The 19220-nt window shown below is 43.4% G+C and overlaps 1 protein-coding gene across 3 annotated transcripts in view; it reads right to left on the reverse strand.

The window, feature by feature from the left end:
* Positions 1-19220, reverse strand: part of arap3 (ArfGAP with RhoGAP domain, ankyrin repeat and PH domain 3) — a 363864-nt gene that overhangs the window by 143807 nt on the left and 200837 nt on the right. For all 3 annotated transcript variants that reach the window (XM_087995078.1, XM_087995076.1, XM_087995077.1), the window contains exons 10-11: positions 14613-14795; positions 13916-14087 (exon numbers count right to left, since the gene is read on the reverse strand). In XM_087995078.1, the coding sequence (XP_087851204.1) occupies positions 13916-14087; positions 14613-14795 (355 nt within the window). The remainder of the gene's footprint in view (positions 1-13915; positions 14088-14612; positions 14796-19220) is intronic.

Here is a 19220-nt window from a genome sequence, read left to right on the forward strand (position 1 = left end):
AAGGACCTCATAGGAAACCTTGTCCAATTCTGCCACAAATCTTGTCATTATTAACATTGCCCAGACCCCAAAAGATTCCACCGATATCATCCATTCATTGTCGCTGGATCAAAATTTTGGAACCCTTCCTTAACAACATTCTGAGTGTCTCTATATCATATGGACCGCAGTGGTTCAAGAAGACAGCTTACCACCACCCCCTCAAGGGCAATTAGAACATAGAACATAGAACAATACAGCACAGAATAGGCCGTACAGGCCTTGATGTTGCGCCAACCTGTGAACTAATCGAAGTTCACCCCTCTATACCAACCCATCATCATCCATGTGCTTATCCAAGGATTGTTTAAATCTCCCTAATGTGGCTGAGTTAACTACATTGGCAGGTAGGGCATTCAGCGCCCTTACCACTCTCTGAGTAAAGTACCTGCCTCTGACATCTGTCTTAAATCTATCACCCCTCAATTTGTGGTTATGCCCCCTCGTACAAGCTGATATCATCATCCTAGGAAAAAGACTTTCACTGTCTACCCTATCTAATCCTCTGATCATCTTGTATGTCTCTATCAAATCCCCTCTTAGCCTTCTTCTTTCCAATGAGAACAGACCCAAGTCTCTCAGCCTTTCCTCATAAGACCTTCCCTCCAGACCAGGCAACATCCTGGTAAATCCCCCCTGCACCCTTTCCAATGCTTCCACATCCTTCCCAAAATATGGCAACCAGAACTGTACACAATATTCCAAATGTGGCCGCACCAGCGTTTTGTATAGTTGCAGCGTGATATTGTGACTCCGGAACTCAATCCCTCTACCAATGAAACCTAACACACCACATGCCTTTTTAACAGCACTATCCACCTGGGTTGGAAATGTGTTGCTGGAAAAGCGCAGCAGGTCAGGCAGCATCTAGGGAAGAGGAGAATCGACGTTTCGGGCATTTCCTGAAGAAGGGCTAATGCCCGAAACGTCGATTCTCCTCTTCCCTAGATGCTGCCTGACCTGCTGCGCTTTTCCAGCAACACATTTCCATCTCTGATCTCCAGCATCTGCAGACCTCACTTTCTCCTATCCACCTGGGTGGCAACTTTCAGGAATCTATGTACATAGACTCCAAGATCCCTCTGCACATCCACACTACCATTGACCCAGTACTCTGCCTTCCTGTTATTCTTCCCAAAGTGCATCACCTCACATTTAGCTGCATTGAACTCCATTTGCCACCTCTCAGCCCAATTCTGCAGTTCATTCAAGTCCCCTGCAACCTGCAACATTCTTACAAACTGTCCACTACTCCATCGAATTTAGTGTCGTCTTGTGACACACCACTAGTAACTGGATTCCAAGCTGAATATTTTCCATCGACCACCACTCGCTGCCTCCTTTCAGAAAGCCAGTTTCTAATCCTAATTGCTAAATCACCCTCAATTCCATGCCTCTGCATTTTCTCCTACAGATTCCATGTGGAACCTTATCAAAGGTTTTACTGAAGTCCATGTATACCACGTCAACTACCCTACCCTCATCCACATGCTTGGTCACCTTCTCAAAAAACTCAATGAGGTTTGTGAGGTACGACCTGCCCTTGATGAAACCATGTTGACTATCTGAAATCAAATTGTTGCTTGCTAGATGATTATAAATCCTAACTCATATAATCCTTTCCAAAGATTTTCCGACAACAGACGTAAGGCTCGCTGGTCTATAATTACCTGGGTCATCTCCACTGCCCTTCTTGAAAAAGGGCACAACATTTGCAATCCTCCTGTTCTCTGGTACTAAACCTGTTGACAATGACGACTTAAAGATCAAAGCCATAGGCTCTGCCATCTCCACCCTAGCTTCCCAGAGAATCCTCGGATAAATCCTAGCCGGCTCAGAGGACTTGTCTACTTTCACTCCTTCTAGAATTGATAATACCTCTTCCTCAGTAACCTCGATCCTTTCTTGTCTAATATCTCGTACTTCATTCTTCTCCTCAACAATATTCTCCTTTTCCGGAGTGAAAACCGATGAGAAATGTTTGTTGAGCACCTCTCCGATCTCCACAGGGTCCACACTCAACTTCCCACTTCTGTCTTTGACTGGCTCTATTTCTACCCTAGTCATCCTTTTATTCCTCACATACCAATGGAAAGTTTTAGGGTTCTCCTTTATTCTACCTGTTAAAGAATGCTCAAGACCTCTCTTTATTCATCTTAACTCTCTCTTTAAATCCTTCTTAGCTAATCTGAAATTCTCCTTTGCCTCATCTGAACCATCTTACATAGAACATAGAACATAGAAATGTACAGCACAGAACAGGCCCTTTGGCCTACGATATTGTGCCAAGATTTAATCCTAATGTAAAATATAGTAACTTAACCTATACACCCCTCAACTCACTGCTATCCATGTGCATGTCCAGCCTTCACTTAAATGTCCTAAATGACTCTGCTTCCACCATCACAGTTGGCATTGCATTCCATGCATTCACAACTCTCTGCGTAAAGAACCTAACTCTGACATCTGCTTTATACCTTCATCCTAATATCTTCAAACTATGACTTCTCGTACCAGTCAATCCTGCCCTGGGGAAAAGTCTCTGGCTATTGACTCCATCTCTTCCTTGATTATTTTGTACACCTCGATCAGGTCTCCTCTCTTTCTCCTTCTCTCCAGAGAGAAAAGTCTGAGCTTATTCAACCTTTCTTTATTAGTCAAGCCCTCCAGTCCAGGCAGCACCCTGATAAAACTTCTTTGCACCCTCTCCAAAGCCTCTGAATCTTTCCTATAGTAGGGCGACAAGAACTGGACACAATATTCCAAATGTGATCTCACCAGGGACTTTCAGAGCTGCAGCAAAATCTTGCGGGTCTTAAACTCCATCCCCCGTTAATGAAAGCCAAAACACCATATGCTTTCTTAACAACCCAATCCACTTGGGTGGCAACTTTGAGGGATCTATGTACTTGAACACCAAGATCCCTCTGTTCCTCCACACTGCCAAGAATCCTATCTTTAATCCTATACTCAGCATTCGAGTTTGACCTTCCAAATGCATCACTTTGCATTTATCCAGGTTGAACTCCATCTACCATTTCTCAGCCCAGCTCTGCATCCTGTCTATGTCACGCTGCAGCCTGCAGTAGCCCTCGATACTATTGACAACACCTCCAACCTTCGTGTCATCTGCAAATTTACTAACCCACCCCTCAACGTCCTCATCCAAATCATTTATAAAAACTACAAAGAGCAGAGGCCCAAGAACAGAGCCCTGCGGGACCCCACTCAACACTGACCACCAGGCAGGATACTTTCCATCTACAACCATTCTCTGCCTTCTGTCAGCCAGCCAATTCTGAATCCAGATAGCCAAATCTCTCTGTATCCCATACTTCCTGACTTAATGAATGAGCCTACCTTGGGGAACCTTATCAAATGCCTTGCTGAAATCCAGATACACACATCCACTGCTCAACCATTGTCAACCTGTCTTGACACCTCCTCAAAGAACTCAATAAGATTTGTGAGGCATGACCTGCCTCTCACAAATCCATGCTAACTGCCTTTAATCACACTATGCTTTGCCAAATAGTCATAAATCCTAACCCTCAGAATTCTTTCCAAAACTTTGCTGACCACAGATGTTAGACTGACTGGTCTGTAATTGCCAGGGATTTCCCTATTACCCTTCTTGAAAATAGGAACAACATTGCTTCCTTCCAATCCTCCGGTATTCCTCCTGTGGAGAGTGAGGAGGCAAATATCCTCGCCAGTGGCTTAGCAACCTCCTTTTTCACTTCCCGGAGCAGCCTGGGATAAATCTGGTCTGGCCCTGGAGACTTATCAATCTTAATGTTTTCCAAAATTTCTAGCACGTCAATTTCATCAATCTTGATCTGGTCAAGACTGTATCCCAGCTTCTCTAAGTTTTCATTTACAACATGTTCCCTTTCCTTGGTGAAAACCGAAGCAAAAAACTCATTTGGGCTTCCCCTATCTGCTCAGACTCCACGCACCAGTTCCCTCCGCTATCCCTGATCGGCCCTACCTTCTCCCTGGTCACTCTCTTATTCCTCACGTATGAGTAAAATGTCTTTGGGTTCTCCCTAATCCTTCTTGCCAAGGCTTTTTTGTGCCCCCATCTGGCTCTCCTCAGTCCATTTCTGAGCTCCTTTCTAGCAAGCCTGTAATCCTCTAAAGCTGTGCTAGATCCTTGCTTCGTCTACCTTACGTAAGCTGCCTTCTTTCTTTTGACGAGAAGTTCCTCTGTTCTCATCATCCAATGTTCCTTAATCTTACCCCTTCTTACCTGTCTCATTTTGTCTCATCATCACATAAGCCTCCTTCTTCCACTTAACAAGAGATAAAATTTCTGTAGTAAACCACGGTTCTCTTACCTTATCACTTCCTCCCTGCCAAACAGGGACATAGCTATCAAGGACATGCAATATCTGTTCCCTGAATCAGCTCCACATTTCGATTATCCCCATCCCCTGCATTTTGCTACTCCATTCTATGCATCGTAAGTCTTGCCTAATTGCATTATAATGCCCTTGCCCCATCTATAATTCTTGCCCTGTGGCATGTACCTATCCCTTTCCATCGCTAAACCAAACGTAACTGAATTATGGTCACTTTCTCCAAAGTGGCAAAAGTGAGGACTGCAGATGCTGGAAATCAGAGTCTAGATTTGAGTGGTGCTGGAAAAGCACAGCCAGTCCTGATGAAGGGATTTTGCCCAAAACATCAATTTTCCTGCTCATTGGATTTTGCCTGACCGGCTGTGCTTTTCCAGCACCACTCTGATCTCTACTCTCTCCAAAGTGCTTGCCTATAACTAAATCAAACACCTGGTCTGGTTCATTACCAAGCACCAGAACCAGTGTGGCCTCCTCGCTTGTCAACCCTTTGTCAGGAAACCCTCCTGTACACATTGGACAAAAACTGATCCCTCCGACGTACTGGAGTTATAGCATTTCCAGTCAATGTTGGGAAGTTAAAGTCCCCCAAAATGACCACCCTGTTCCTTTTACTCCTACCTAGAATCATTTTGCCAATACACTCCTCCACCTCCTAGAACTCTGCGGAGGCCTATAAAAACTTCCAGCAGTGTGACCTCTTCTCTGCTGTTTCTAACCCCAGCCCACACTACTTCAGTAGACGAGTCCTCATCAAAAGTACTTTCGGCCACCGTTATACTATCCTTGACTAACAAGGCCACATCTCCCCGTCTTTTACCACCTTCCCTGTTCTTAATGAAAGATCTCAACCTTGGAACCTGCAACATCCATTCCTCACCCTACTCTATCCATGTTTCCGAAATGGCCACAACTTCGAAGTCCCAGGTACCTATCCATGCGGCAAGCTCACCTACCCTATTTCGGATACTGGATTAGTGGTGCTGGAAGAGCACAGCAGTTCAGGCAGCATCCGAGGAGCAGTAAAATTGACGTTTTGGGCAAAAGCCCTTCATCAGGAATACAGGCAGAGAGCCTGAAGGGTGGAGAGATAAGCTAGAGGAGGATGGGGGTGGGGAGAAAGTAGCATGGAGTACAATAGGTGAGTGGGGGAAGGGATGAAAGTGATAGGTCGGGGGCGGGGGGAGGGTGGAGTGGATAGGTGGAAAAGAAGATAGGCAAGTAGGACAGGTCATGGGGACAGTGCTGAGCTGGAAGTTTGGAACTGGGGTGAGGTGGGGAAGAGGAAATGAGGAAACTGTTGAAGTCCACATTGATGCCCCGGGGTTGAAGTGTTCCAAGGCGGAAGATGAGACGTTCTTCCTCCAGGCATCTGGTGGTGAGGGAGCAATGGTGAAGGAGGTCCAGGACCTCCATGTCCTCGGCAGAGTGGGAGGGGGAATTGAAATGTTGGGCCACAGGGTGGTGTGGTTGATTGGTGTGGGTGTCCCTGAGATGTTCCCTAAAGCGCTCTGCTAGGAGACGTCCAGTCTCTCCAGTGTAGAGGAGACCGCATCGGGAGCAACAGATACAACGTGGGCGGCACGGCGGCACAGTAATGTGTCAGATGTCAGTGTTCATGGATGGGAGTTGAGAGTTACCAGTGCCAGGGACTGGCACAATGGTTAGCACTGCTGCCTCACAGCGCCAGAGACCTGGGTTCAATTCCCGCCTCAGGCGACTGACTGTGTGGAGTTTGCACATTCTCCCCGTGTCTGCGTGGGTTTCCTCCAGGTGCTCCGGTTTCCTCCCATAGTCCAAAAAATGTGCAGGTTAGGTGAATTGGCCATGCTAAATTGCCCGTAGTGTTAGGTGCAGGGGTAAATGTAGGGGAATGGGTCTGGGTGGGTGCGCTTCGGCGGGTCGGTGTGGACTTGTTGGTCCGAAGGGCCTGTTTCCACACTGTAAGTAATCTAATCTAATCTAAAAATAAATGATATTGGTGGATGTGCAGGTAAAACTTTGATGGATGTGAAAGGCTCCTCTAGGGGCTTGGAAGGAGGTGAGGGAGGAGGCGTGGGTGCAGCTTTTGCAATTCCTGTGGTGGCAGGGGAAGGTGCCAGGATGGGAGGGTGGGTTGAAGGGGGCGTGGACCTCACCAGGTAGTCACGGAGGGAACGGTCTTTGCGGAAGGCGGAAAGGGGTGGGGAGGGAAATATATCCTTGGTGGTGGGGTCTGTTTGGAGGTGGCGGAAATGTCGGCGGATGATTTGGTATATGCAAAGGTTGGTAGGGTGGAAGGTGAGCACCAGGGGGCGTTCTGTCCGTGTTAAGGTTGGAGGGGTGGGGTCTGAGGGCGGAGGTGCAGGATGTGGACGAGATGCGTTGGAGGGCATCTTTAACCATATGGGAAGGGAAATTGCGGTCTCTCAAGAAGGAGGCCATCTGGTGTGTTCTGTGGTGGTCTTGAAGAAGTTTTCCTCCTCTCTCTACAACCATAATCTGGTTTCCAGCATCTGCAGTCATTGTTTTTATCTAGTTGATTTTAACCCTACTGCGAATCCTCTTGCAAGGATGCCTGCCTTGAAGAAGCTTTCCTCCTCTCTCTACACCCCTGACCTATCACCTTCATCCCCTCTACCACTCACCTATTGTACTCTAGGCTACATTCTCCCCACCCCCACCCTCCTCTCACTTATCTCTCCACCCTTCAGGGTCTCTGCCTGTATTCCTGATGAAGGACTTTTACCCGAAATGTTCGTTTTACTGCTCCTCGGATGCTGCCTGAACTGCTGTGCTCTTCCAGCACCACTAATCCAGATTCTGGTTTCCAGCATCTGCAGTCAATGTTTTTACCTTATTTCGGATACTCCTGGCGTTGAAGTAGACACACTTCAAACCAGCTTGCTGTATGCCAGCACATTCCTTTGACTGTGAATTCCTGTCCATGCCCTCCCTATTCTCATCCTTCTGTGCATTGGAACTACACCTCAGGTTTCCACCCCCCTGCTGAGCTAGTTTAAACCCACCTGAATAGCATCAGCAAATTTCCCATCCACGATATTAGTACCCCTCTGGTTCAAGTGAAGACCATCCCCACAATGAGCCCCAATTATCCAGGTACCTGAAACCCTCCCTCCTGCACCATCCCTGCAGCCACGCGTTCAGCTAATATCTCTCTCTGTTCCTTGCCTCACTATCACGTGGCAAGGGTAACAATCCAGAGATAACAACTCTTTTTGTTTTAGCTCTCAGCTTCCACCCTAGCTCCCTGAAATCCTGCCTTACATCCCTACCCGTCTTTCTACATATGTTGTTGGTACCTGCGTGGACCATGACTTGGAGCTGGTCACCCTCTCCCTTCATGAAGCCAAAGACACGATTCGAGACATCACAGACCCTGGCACCTGGGAGGCAACACACCAACCGTGAGTCTCGTTCGTTCCCAATAAACCTTCGATCTGACCTTCTAACTATTGAGTCCCTATTATAATCATAAAATCCCTACAGTGTGGAAGCAGGTCATTTGGTCCATTGAGTCCACATCACCCTCTGAAGAGCATCCTACCCAGACCAAACTTTCCTTGTAACCCTGCATTTCCTAAGGCTAATCTACCTTGACTGCACATCCCTGGACACTATAGGTAATTCAACATGGCCAGTCCATTGTAACCTGCACATCCACAGTGAAGTTCACATTGTATAAAAGGATTTTTTAAAAAATGCCTGCATGTACCAGAATTTGAATAGCTCCTCATTTAATTTCAGTGTCAAAGCCTGGGTGTCTCATCATCCAATTCTGTTAATCTTGTAACATTACAATCTTATCATAAGCTGATATGATAGAAGAGGAACACTTTTCTTTTCAGCTGTTAGTCAACAATTAATTCTCAGCTATCTCAAACAGTTTTATCTTCTTGCTTAATATATATATTGCTTATACGAAAATACAATTTTAGGGGTTCTCTTTTTCAGCTGTTGCCTTTTTGATATTTGGGATCTTTCATTTTCTAAATGTACGTAACATCGTTGTTTTGTTATTGTTGGAGAAAGTGAGGACTGCAGATGCTGGAGATTAGAGTCAAGAGTGTGGTGCTGGAAAAGCGCAGCAGGTCAGGCAGCATCTGAGGTGCAAGAGAATCAACGTTTCGGCCATCAGCCCTTCATCATAAGCCCTCCTGACAAAGGGCTTTTGCCCGAAACGTCAATTCTCCTGCTCCTCGGATGCTACCTGATCTGCTGTGCTTTTCTAGCATCACATTCTCGATATTTATTGTTCCCAATCTAGAATTCCAACTTAGGTTCTTGTTAGCTCTCTTGTAATGAGCTACTGAAACATCGGTTCCAGTTGGCTGTGTCAATCAGTGTACAATCAATTCACAATCTAGGACAATGAAGAAAGTAATTCAACACATTCAATGAGATTATTACCCTTGTATCAGTTGTGATTAGGTAACAAATATGACAATTTTGGACTTCATTGCGCTTGTGGATTTTAGCCTGACTGCTATATTTGTAAAAAAAATCCTCATTCACTTCAATGTGAACAATGGGGCAAAATGGATTTCAAGTGAAGACACATCACACAAGGGTGATCTAATTGTGTTGACTGAAGATTCTGAGAACATAGTTAGAGAACCTCCTCTGGTGGAGAAAGTCCACCACAAGGGATGAGGCAAGTAAACCTTAAAATTAGAGTCTGACGTTTTGTGGTGATGTCAGTTCTTGGCATAAAGCAGAGCGCTGTGACCTCTCTTCATATTGCTAATATGCTTCTTCTTTCACTCTTTCCAAAATGGACAATTTCATACTTCAGCACATTTTATTCCATTTGCCAGATCTTTGCCAGCTTACTTAAGTTATCTTTATACTTTTATAGGTTCCTAATGTCTTCTTCACAACTCAATTTCTGACCTATCTCGGTTTTATCAGCAAATTTAGCTCTTGTACCTTTGCTACCTTCATCCAAACCATTTATTTTAAAATGCATTTAGGTAACTGACTTCAATTAGTTTCATTGTCACATGTACTTAAATAAGTATGAAAAGGTTACAAGTTGCCACTTATGGTGCCATCTTACAAAAGGTACCTAGGTACAGATTCTTTAGTACAAGTTCTTTGGAAAAAAAAAGAAAAATAAAGAAAACAAAAGGTCCAGCAATATAAATTATAGGAATCAATAAGAAATTAAAGAAATAAAAAGTTCAGAACAATAGTCTTTCCAACCCAGTCCACACCAGCACTTAGAATCCAGTCCATACTGAGCCTTGACTCCAAACCACACCTGGTTTCACTTCAAGGCTCTCAAGGATGAGAGGCTGGTCTGGAATCACCTTGGAAATCCACACTAAGGCCATGCTGGGCTGAAAGACCCCCACAGGCAGTCAAAAGACCATCATGTCGATATAGGAGATTGTCATGCTGGGCTGACAGACCACCACACGAGGCTGAAATACTGCCACACAGGGCTAGGAAACCACTTTGTTGGGTCTGTGCCAAGGCCAAAATTTGAGGATGTAGCTGAGGAGAAAGAAGAGAGCAAAAGAAGACAAAAGAGAAAAAAAAGAAGAAAAAAGAAAAAGAAATGGATGTAGTGGACATCGTTAACTTGGATAAACTTGGTTGAATGATGTACCCTCCGAGAGTCAGTACCAAGGGGTTGCTTCAAAGGGTCAACACTGAGGGAGTACTACATTGTTAAAGGGTCAGTGTTGAGGAAATGCTGCTCTGTTGGCGGGTTGCTTCTGAAGGAGTACCGCACTGTTCGTGTCAGTTTGAGATTTCCCCACTTATCAACATCTATCCTGTCAAGCCCCCAAATAATCTGTGGATGGGTTCAAATCCCATCATGGCTGTTGTTGAAATTTAAATTCAATAAAAATCTGGAATGAAAAGCTGATTTAATGACAACTTGGTAACCACAGTTGACTGTTGTAAAAACCCACCTGGTTCATGACTGTCCTTTCGAGAAAGGTATTTGATATAATTATCTGGTCTGACTTACATGAGATTCCAGATCCACAACTACGAGATTGACTCTAAGATGTCCTCTGATATGATCAAGGAAACCACCCAATTCTTGGACAAGTAGGGAAGGGAATTGAATTCTGACTCAACCAGCAATGACCACATCCCATGAATAAATAAAAATAAAATGTCTTGGTAAAAAAAAAACAGAAAACAAGATTAAACCTGTCATGATGGAATCTTTATTACATGGGTAACAGGCCTTCTGGATAGCTACTGGTCAGTGTTAACTCTCACCGTCTTCCCAGCTGCAAAGGCCTGGAAGCCTCCGCGCTGGAAGTCAATGCCGCAATTGTCCTGAGCACTGCAAACGCCATGTGCGAATGTCAGAGAGACTGCATTGTGGACAACTTAGAGGGAACATTGGTGCTGAGCTCAGCAGCAATGTGGCAATCAGATTGGTGTCAGTGCTTCTCCACAGAGAAGCTGGGGAAGTGAGCTCAATTTCTGTTCCTGACCATTGTCCTGGGGCACCTGATGAGCCAGATAAAGACATAATGTGTTCTGAGGAAGGGTCATTGGACCTGAAACATTAATTCTAGATTAGATTAGATTAGATTAGATTACTTACAGTGTGGAAACAGGCCCTTCGGCCCAACAAGTCCACACCGCCCCGCCGAAGCGCAATCCACCCATACCCCTACATTTACCCCTTACCTAACACTACGGGCAATTTAGTATGGCCAATTCACCTGACCTGCACATCTTTGGACTGTGGGAGGAAACCGGAGCACCCGGAGGAAACCCACGCAGACACGGGGAGAACGTGCAAACTCCACACAGTCAGTCGCCTGAGGCGGGAATTGAACCCCGGTCTCTGGCGCTGTGAGGCAGCAGTGCTAACCACTGTGCCACCGTGCCGCCCACGAATTTCTGATTTCTCTCCACACAAAAGTGCTTAACTTTTCCAGTAATTTCTATTTTTGTTTCTGATTTACAGCATCTACAGTTCTTTCAGTTTTTTTTAAAGACATAATGGTACTTTGTTGTGATAACCACACATCAGTGGAGTAATCCAAACCAGGTATGTGAAGAATAGGCATGGAGAGGAGGTATTAGAAAGCAGATGGAACTGAAAAAGCCTTAAAAATAAATGGAGGAGAAATAGAGACTGGCATGGATCAGAAACCTCTGAGTATCATGTTGGGAGAAATCAAAGGTTAGTTCAATTGGCTTCATTTGTTTTTACAATACAGAATGATGTTAAGAGGGTGGGTTCAATTCCCATACCAGCTAAAGTTACCATAAAGGGCTCTCCCGCCCAACCTTTCATCTAACCGGAGTTGTGGTGACCCTCAGATTAAAATCACTATTTCTCTCTCTCTCTCTACCTATCTTTCATGAGAAACCGTCCTCTGGGACTATGGCAATTTTACCTTTAAGTTACACATTCTGCAGCAAAATGAAAGCAAGCTCCACTTCACGTCAGTACATAATGTTTGATATTAGTAGCCAATGAGAGACAAGCAGGAGGCTGGAAGAACACAATAAGCAGGCAGCATCAGAAGTTGGAGAAATCAACATTTCAGTACAACCCTTCTTCAGTAGCCAATGAAGCACAACTTGTAATCAGATACTCTGTTCTGCTCAAGAATTCCCGTTCTGCAGGTTCAGGTTCTCAGCAAAGAGCAAAACAATTGGAAAGTCAGCCTTAAATTTGCAAAAGGGTTTGAGTACTACAGTTAGAAATCCTTGCTATACCTGGATAGGGTGAGATTGTACTGTATATAGATTTTATTCTCCTTACCTAGAGAGGGATACATATGTATTTGATACAATTTACAAAAGGTTCACTCCACTCACTTTGTATTGTATGGAAAGATTGAGTAAGCTGGAGTGAATGCTTTTTGGAGCTTAGAAAAATGAGATTAATCTTAATGAAAGATACCAAATTCTGAGGGGTCTTGACAGGGAGGATAGTGAGAGGATCTTTCCCCTTACCAGAGAATCCAAAAGAAGGAACACAGTTTCAGAATAAAAGGCGTTGCCTTTGAAATGGAAGTGAGGGGGAAAATCCTTTCTAAGACAGAGTAATTAATCTTCGGAATTCTCTTTCCCAGAGAGTATTGGGTGCTGGGTCATGGAATATATTTAAGGCTAACTAAGAAAGATTTCATCAACAGGGATTAAAGGGTGTAATACTCATCACCATGGCAGTTTGGAAATTTAAGTGCAATGAAAATAAAAGTTCAGTGTGATATTAAAAATCAGTCCATGAATTGTTGTCAAAACCCAAACACCTCACTAATATCCCATGGAGGAAGACACCTATTGTCTTTCAATGTCAAACATACACATGATTTCAGACACATGTTCTTCATTGTACTGTTAAACACTGAAAATAGTTACACGAACTTCAATGGTTCAGTAAGAGGTTCACAACTATCATTGTATAGCAGGTTGGAATGGCAGTAAACAGCACCTTGCCAACGATGTCCCTATTCAAAAATTAATTGTCAAAGTTGAATTCCTATCAACAGCAATTGTAGGCCACATGCCTCCCAAGATGGTGGCACCAGCACAGTAGGTAGTAGTCAGACTACTAAGCCCATTTGCTCCAAGCTGACTTCATCCTTTTCTCTTATTCCTTTTCTTCTTTTTTCTTCTCTTTTTCCCCTTCATCTTCCTGACATCATGGCGAGCTTGTGGAGGTGGCGGGGGCTTGAGTGGGGATTCCTGGCTGCAGTAGGCCCAGAGCCTGGACTCTTGGTGGCTGGGCTTCAGCTATGGCAGTGCCTAGAGTGGGGACAACTGACTTCAGTTGGCTAGAAGTGGGGACTCTTGGTGATAGTGTCAGGTTCACAAGTGTGGTGCTGGAAAAACACAGCAGATCAGGCAGCATCTGAGGAGCAGGAAAATTGACATTTCAGGCAAAAGCCCTTTCCAGCACCACACTCTCGCCTCTAATCTCCAGCATCTGCAGTCCTCACTTTGGGCGGTAGTATCAGGTTGTCAACCTCTGTCATGTGGTGGCTTCAGCAAGGACTCTTGGCTTCAATAGGCAGGGAAGTTTGGAGACAGTGACGGGTCATCAATTGCAGTAGTGTGGGTGTCAGAATGGGGGGTTTCCTGAATTTAGTAGGCCCAGAGCAGGGACTCTTGTGGTGTTGGTGAGACAGCGGCAGCATGAGGAGCCAGGGTCTCATGGGTCATCAGAATCATCATTACAGCATGGACTCCTCAAGATCAGTCTTGGAAAAGCGTGGAGCACTGATGTGACAACGGTCGATGAAGATTAACTCAATTTAAATACTTTATTCTTATTCTGTTTGTAACTTCAAATAGCACCGGATTCTTTTAATTATTCATTCACTTAATGAGGGTGTGATTGTGATGACAAAGCATTTTTCACTGTATCTTCCTAAATATATGTAACAATAAAAATCATTCATTCACCTGCTATACCACCAGACCTGATAAGACTGGGCAGGCATGCATTAGCATGTAATAGTAACCACCTATCCAATAAATGTTAATATGTATATTTTATAACTTGTTTACTATTATACCTAAGGTCCTCAATGATGGATGCTGCACTCCAGTTGGATAGGTCGGGCTTTGGGGAGACAGAGAAAATGTTTCACAGGCATCCGTGTCAATAAAACTCATTCTGCCTGCTTCAGAGAAGATCTGAGTCACTGTCTGCAGGATGTTGGAACTGTTTACCGCTGAACAAAGTGCCTGTCAGACAAGAACATCAAGCCATTAGGATGCTGCAGTTTAGTGAAGAGCTCATTAAAACCAGGTGATAAGCCTTTATCTAAAGAAAATCATATAAGTTCTAATGTGTTCATTGATCAAACTGGCCATTGTAGGTAACATATTTGTGATGCTTACCAGTTCTCAAATTGATAATTTGCTGGAGATTGGACAGTTTTAAAGTTTGAACACACAGTTTGTCTGTTTGGAAAAAAAACAGCTTGATGCTGTTAGTTAACAAATTAAGTCAGAAGTCACAAGACACCACGTTAGATTCCAACAGGTTTATTTGTATTCGCAGGCTTTCAGGTGAGGTGATGAAGGGGCTATGCTCCGAAACTTGGTGATTTCAAATAAATCTGTTGGACTATAACCTGGTGTCATGTGACTTCTGATTTTGTCCAACCCAGTCCAACATTGGTACCTCTACAATATTAGTAAATGAATGGCTGATATATCTTGGCATCTGATGACTGAATGCACTGATGGGCAAAACTGAATGTTTACCTTAATCAGTTCATCTTGTGTTGCAAACTTAAGATGAGGTCCTCTGAAAGTGCCATCTCTATATTTTAATTTAATAAATTCCTTCCGCTTCTCTGTTGTGGCATCTGTATCCAACTCCTCTCCTGGAGTCATCCGTGCAGCCCAGAACTGATTCGCTTTTTCATTCCCTAAATCAATGAAAAGCTGAAAGAGAAAGGAGAGGCAGTACTTCTTCAATAATGATATCACAAATATTTTTACGCAATCATGAAAAGTTCCACGTTAATTAAAGATCTAACTAAGTGGGAGAAGTGTATTTCTTTTCTGACAGAGTTCTACAGGCATTTGAAAAGAAAGTAGCTAAAGCAAATATTAGAACATAGTGGTAGAAATCGATGATTCAGCCCATTAAATTAGATCATGATCCATCATATCGATGTCATTCTCCTCCACTGTCTCTATATCCCTTGATGTCACTTGTCTCCAGAAATCTCTCAATTTCAGTCTTGAACCTGCTCAATGACTGAGCTTCCACAGCATCTGGATCAAAGAATCCCCAAGATTCACCATCCTCTGAGTGCAAAGTTAAAAATCACACAACACCAGGTTACCCCCATTCACCCATTGTACTCTTTGCTACCTTCCCCCACCCTCCTCCCTGACCTATCACCTTCATCCCCATCCCCACTCACCTATTGTACTCTATGCTACTTTCTCCCCACCCCCACCCTCCTCTCATTTATTTCTCCACCCTTCAGGCACTCTGCCTCTTTCCTGATGAAGGACTTTTGCCCGAAACGTCGATTTCCCTGCTCCTCGGATGCTGCCTGAACTGCTGTGCTTTTCCAGCACCACTCTAATCCAGAATATAGTCCAACAGGTTTAATTGGAAGCACTAGCTGCTCCTTCATCAGGTGGTTGTGGAGTATAAGATAGTAAGACACAGAATTTATAGCAAAAGTTTACAGTGTGATGTAACTGAAATTATACATTGAAAAATACCTTGATTGTTTGTTAAGCCTCTCATCTGTTAGAATGACCATGTTAGTTTCACTTCTATCAAATGTAAATCACAAAATCTTTTTTAAAAGTTACATTCTCAAGTGATTTTCAGTTACATCACACTGTAAATTTTTGCTATAAATTCTGTGTCTTACAGTCTTATACTCCACAACCACAGATGAAGGAGCTACTGCTTCCAATTAGATTTTTTGGACTATAACCTGGTGTTGTGTGATTTTTAACTTTGTACACCCCAGTCCAACACCAGCAACTCCATACTCTGAGTGCAGACATTGTTCGTCATCACACTCTTAAATGTCCTATCTCTAATTCTGAGATTATGTCCCTTCATTCTGGAACCACCAGTTAGGGCAAACAGCCTAACTATATCCATCCTGTCATTTCCTTTAAGCATTTTTTAAAATAGATTTCAATGAGTCCACTTCTGATTCTTTAAACTCAAGATAATTCAGACCAGTTTTCCCAGTCTCTCTCCATAAGACAATCAAAACTCCCTCTAATGATAATTATCTTTCCTTAGATAAGGAGACCACAACTGCACACAATATTCTGGGTACAGTCTCACCAATACTCTATACACTTAAAATAAGGCGCTTTTATTTCTGAACTCAAAAACCCTTCAGATGAAACAGCAAGATCAAACATAGAACAGTATAGCACAATCCCGGCCCTTTAGTCATCGATGTTGTGCCAACCTTGTATCCTACTCTAAGATCAAAATAACCTATGTACATTATATTTTACTATCATCCAAGTGTGGTTTAACCAGAGCTCTAAAGAGCTGCAACATAATCTCATGGCTCTTAAACTCAAACCATCTACCGCCACCCTGTGTCTTCTATGGGCCAGCCAATTCTGTACCCAGACAGCCAAATTTCCCTGTATCCCATGCCCCCGACTTTATGAATGAGCCGGACATGGGGAACCTTAACAAATGCCTTACTGAAATCCATATACACCATATCCATTGCTCAACCTTCATCAATGTGTTTTTTACATCCTCAAAGAATTCAATAAGGCTTGTGAGGAATGACCTGCCCCTCACACAGCCATGCTGACTGTCAATAATCAAGTTGTAAGTTTGGTCACTGAACTAGTAGCTTTGTTTTCAGATGTTTCATCACCATGCAAGATAACATCATCAGTGAACCTCCAGTGAAGTGTTGGTGTTCTGTCCCTCTTGCTATTTATCTGTCTCAGTTTATTATGGTAGATTATATCATTTCCGGTTGTGTGCTTTTCCAAATAATCATAAACCCTGTCTCTTAGAATTTTCTCCAATAATTTGTCCACCACCATCATAAGACTGACTGCTCTGTATTCCCCAGTGTTATCTCTATTCCCTTTCTTGAACAAGAGAATAACATTTGCCCTCCACAGCTCTATCTGATCTTTGCTTTCTCAACCTTAAATAAGCTTCCTTCTTCCTCTTGACACACATTTCTGAAGAAGGGTCACTTGACCAAAACATTAACTCTGATTTCTCTCCACAGGTGCTACTCACCTGCTAAGATTTTCTCACAATTCCTGTTTTGTTTCAAATTTCCATCATCCGCAGTTCTTTCAGTTTTTTGTTTAGCAACATACGTTTGCCTTTTTTTATTGATTGTTGCACCAGCACTGATTCAAGAACAAAGACACTCTGTATTGAACACCAATATTCCCAGCCCTCTCACCATTTAAGAAATATTCTGCCTTTCTGTTTTTTCTACCAAAACCAATAATTTCAAAGTGAATAATGTGATGTATTTAAACTAAATTCCACATGCCACAGAAATTGTTGGAAAAGCTCAGCAGGTCTGGCAGCATCTGTGAAGAGAAATCAGAGTAAGCATTTCAGGTCTGGTGACCCTTCCTCAGAAGTGATGGCAGCAAGGAACATGTGGATTTTTATGCAGAAGTTGGAGTGGAGGAGGGGGGCAAGGGGTAAATAATAGGTGGAGATAGAGCCCAAAGAGAGAGAAAAGTAGTTGGGCAGATAAAAAATTGGAATACAATCTGTTTGGAAGTGTGAATAGCTATTAATGGGGATTGTTGGTGGCTAAAACAATGGATATAAAGAAATCTCGCCTCAGAGCATTATCAGCTAGCTGGGTTTAATAAGAATACAGGTTAATGAATTACCAGGGAAAAGGTGTGGCCTATTAAAGACCACAGGGGCAAACTGTGCATAGAGCTAGTGGACAATGGTGAGGTCTGAAATGAGTATTACTTATCTGCATTCAGTCATAAATACGTAAGGCCTGATGAGATATATTTCCATTGCTATTGGGAGACAAGGGAGGAGATTGCTGGGGTCCTGTTGGCGATATTTAATATTTTACTGGCCACAGACAAAGTGACAGATAACTGCAGGATAGCTAATGTTGTTCCTTTATTCATAGAGAGCAGCAGAGATATGCCAGGTAACTACAGACCTGTTAGTCTGACATCACTGATGAAAAAATATTCTGAGGGATAGGATTAATCAATACTTGGAAAGGCAAGGATTGATCTGGGATAGTCAGCACAGATATGTTAGAGGGAGATCCAGCCTGACCAATTTAATTGTGTTTGTGAAATGGTGACTGTATATATATATTGATGAGGATAGTGCAATTGATGTGATTTACATGGACTTCAGTAAGGCGTTTAACAAGGTCTCACACGTAAGGCTATGATAAGAGCCCATGGGATCAAAGGCAAGTCAGCAAACTCAAACCAAAATTGGCTTACAAATAGGAGGCAAAGAGTATTAGTGGAAGGTTGTTTTTGAGATTAGAAGCATGTTTGTTATTTATATTAAGGATGTCAATGTTGAATGTGCAGTGTTTAATTAGTAAGTTTGCCAATGTCAGGATCATCGATAGTGTTTTTGTTAGAGAGAAGTATGGTCCCAGGCTGCAGTCTGAAATTGATCAGTTGGTAAGTTGGGCAGTTGGTAAGTTGGGCAGAGCCATTGCAAATGGAATTTAATCATGTGTAGGGTGATGCATTTTTGGAAACCTAATAAGGGACGGGTGTACACAATGAATGCTAAGATCCTAGGGTATATTGGGGAACAAAGAGAATTTAGTGTACAAGTCCATAAACCCCAGAAGGTGTCAGCACAGATAAAAAGGATGATGAAGAAGGCATACAAGATGCTTGCCTCCATTAGCTGGGGTATAGAATATAGGGCTGAAAATGTGTTGCTGGAAAAGCACAGCAGGTCAGACAGCATCCAAGGAACAGGAGAATTGACGTTTCGGGCATGAGCCCTTCTTCAGGAATCTTCTTCCTGAAGAAGGGCTCAAGCCTGAAACGTCGATTCTCCTGCTCCTTGGATGCTGCCTGACCTGCTGTGCTTTTCCAGCAACACATTTTCAGCTCTGATCTCCAGCATCTGCAGTCCTCACCTTCTCCTTATAGAATATAGGGGCAAGGAAGTCCAAAAGACTATAAGACATAGGAACAGAAATTAGGCTGTTCTGCCTACCGAATCTGTACCATCAATCAGTCACGGCTGATAGGTTTCTCAATCTCATTCTCCCGCTTTTTCCACACTACCCTTGATTTCCTTGACAATCAAGAACCTACCTATCTCCGTCTTAAATATACTCAATGACCTGGCCTCCACAGCCTTCT

This window comes from Chiloscyllium plagiosum, unplaced genomic scaffold, assembly GCF_037043375.1.
Source record: "Chiloscyllium plagiosum isolate Xiang-an unplaced genomic scaffold, Cpla_swu_hap1 HiC_scaffold_16, whole genome shotgun sequence".
NCBI classification, from domain to species: Eukaryota; Metazoa; Chordata; class Chondrichthyes; order Orectolobiformes; family Hemiscylliidae; genus Chiloscyllium; species Chiloscyllium plagiosum.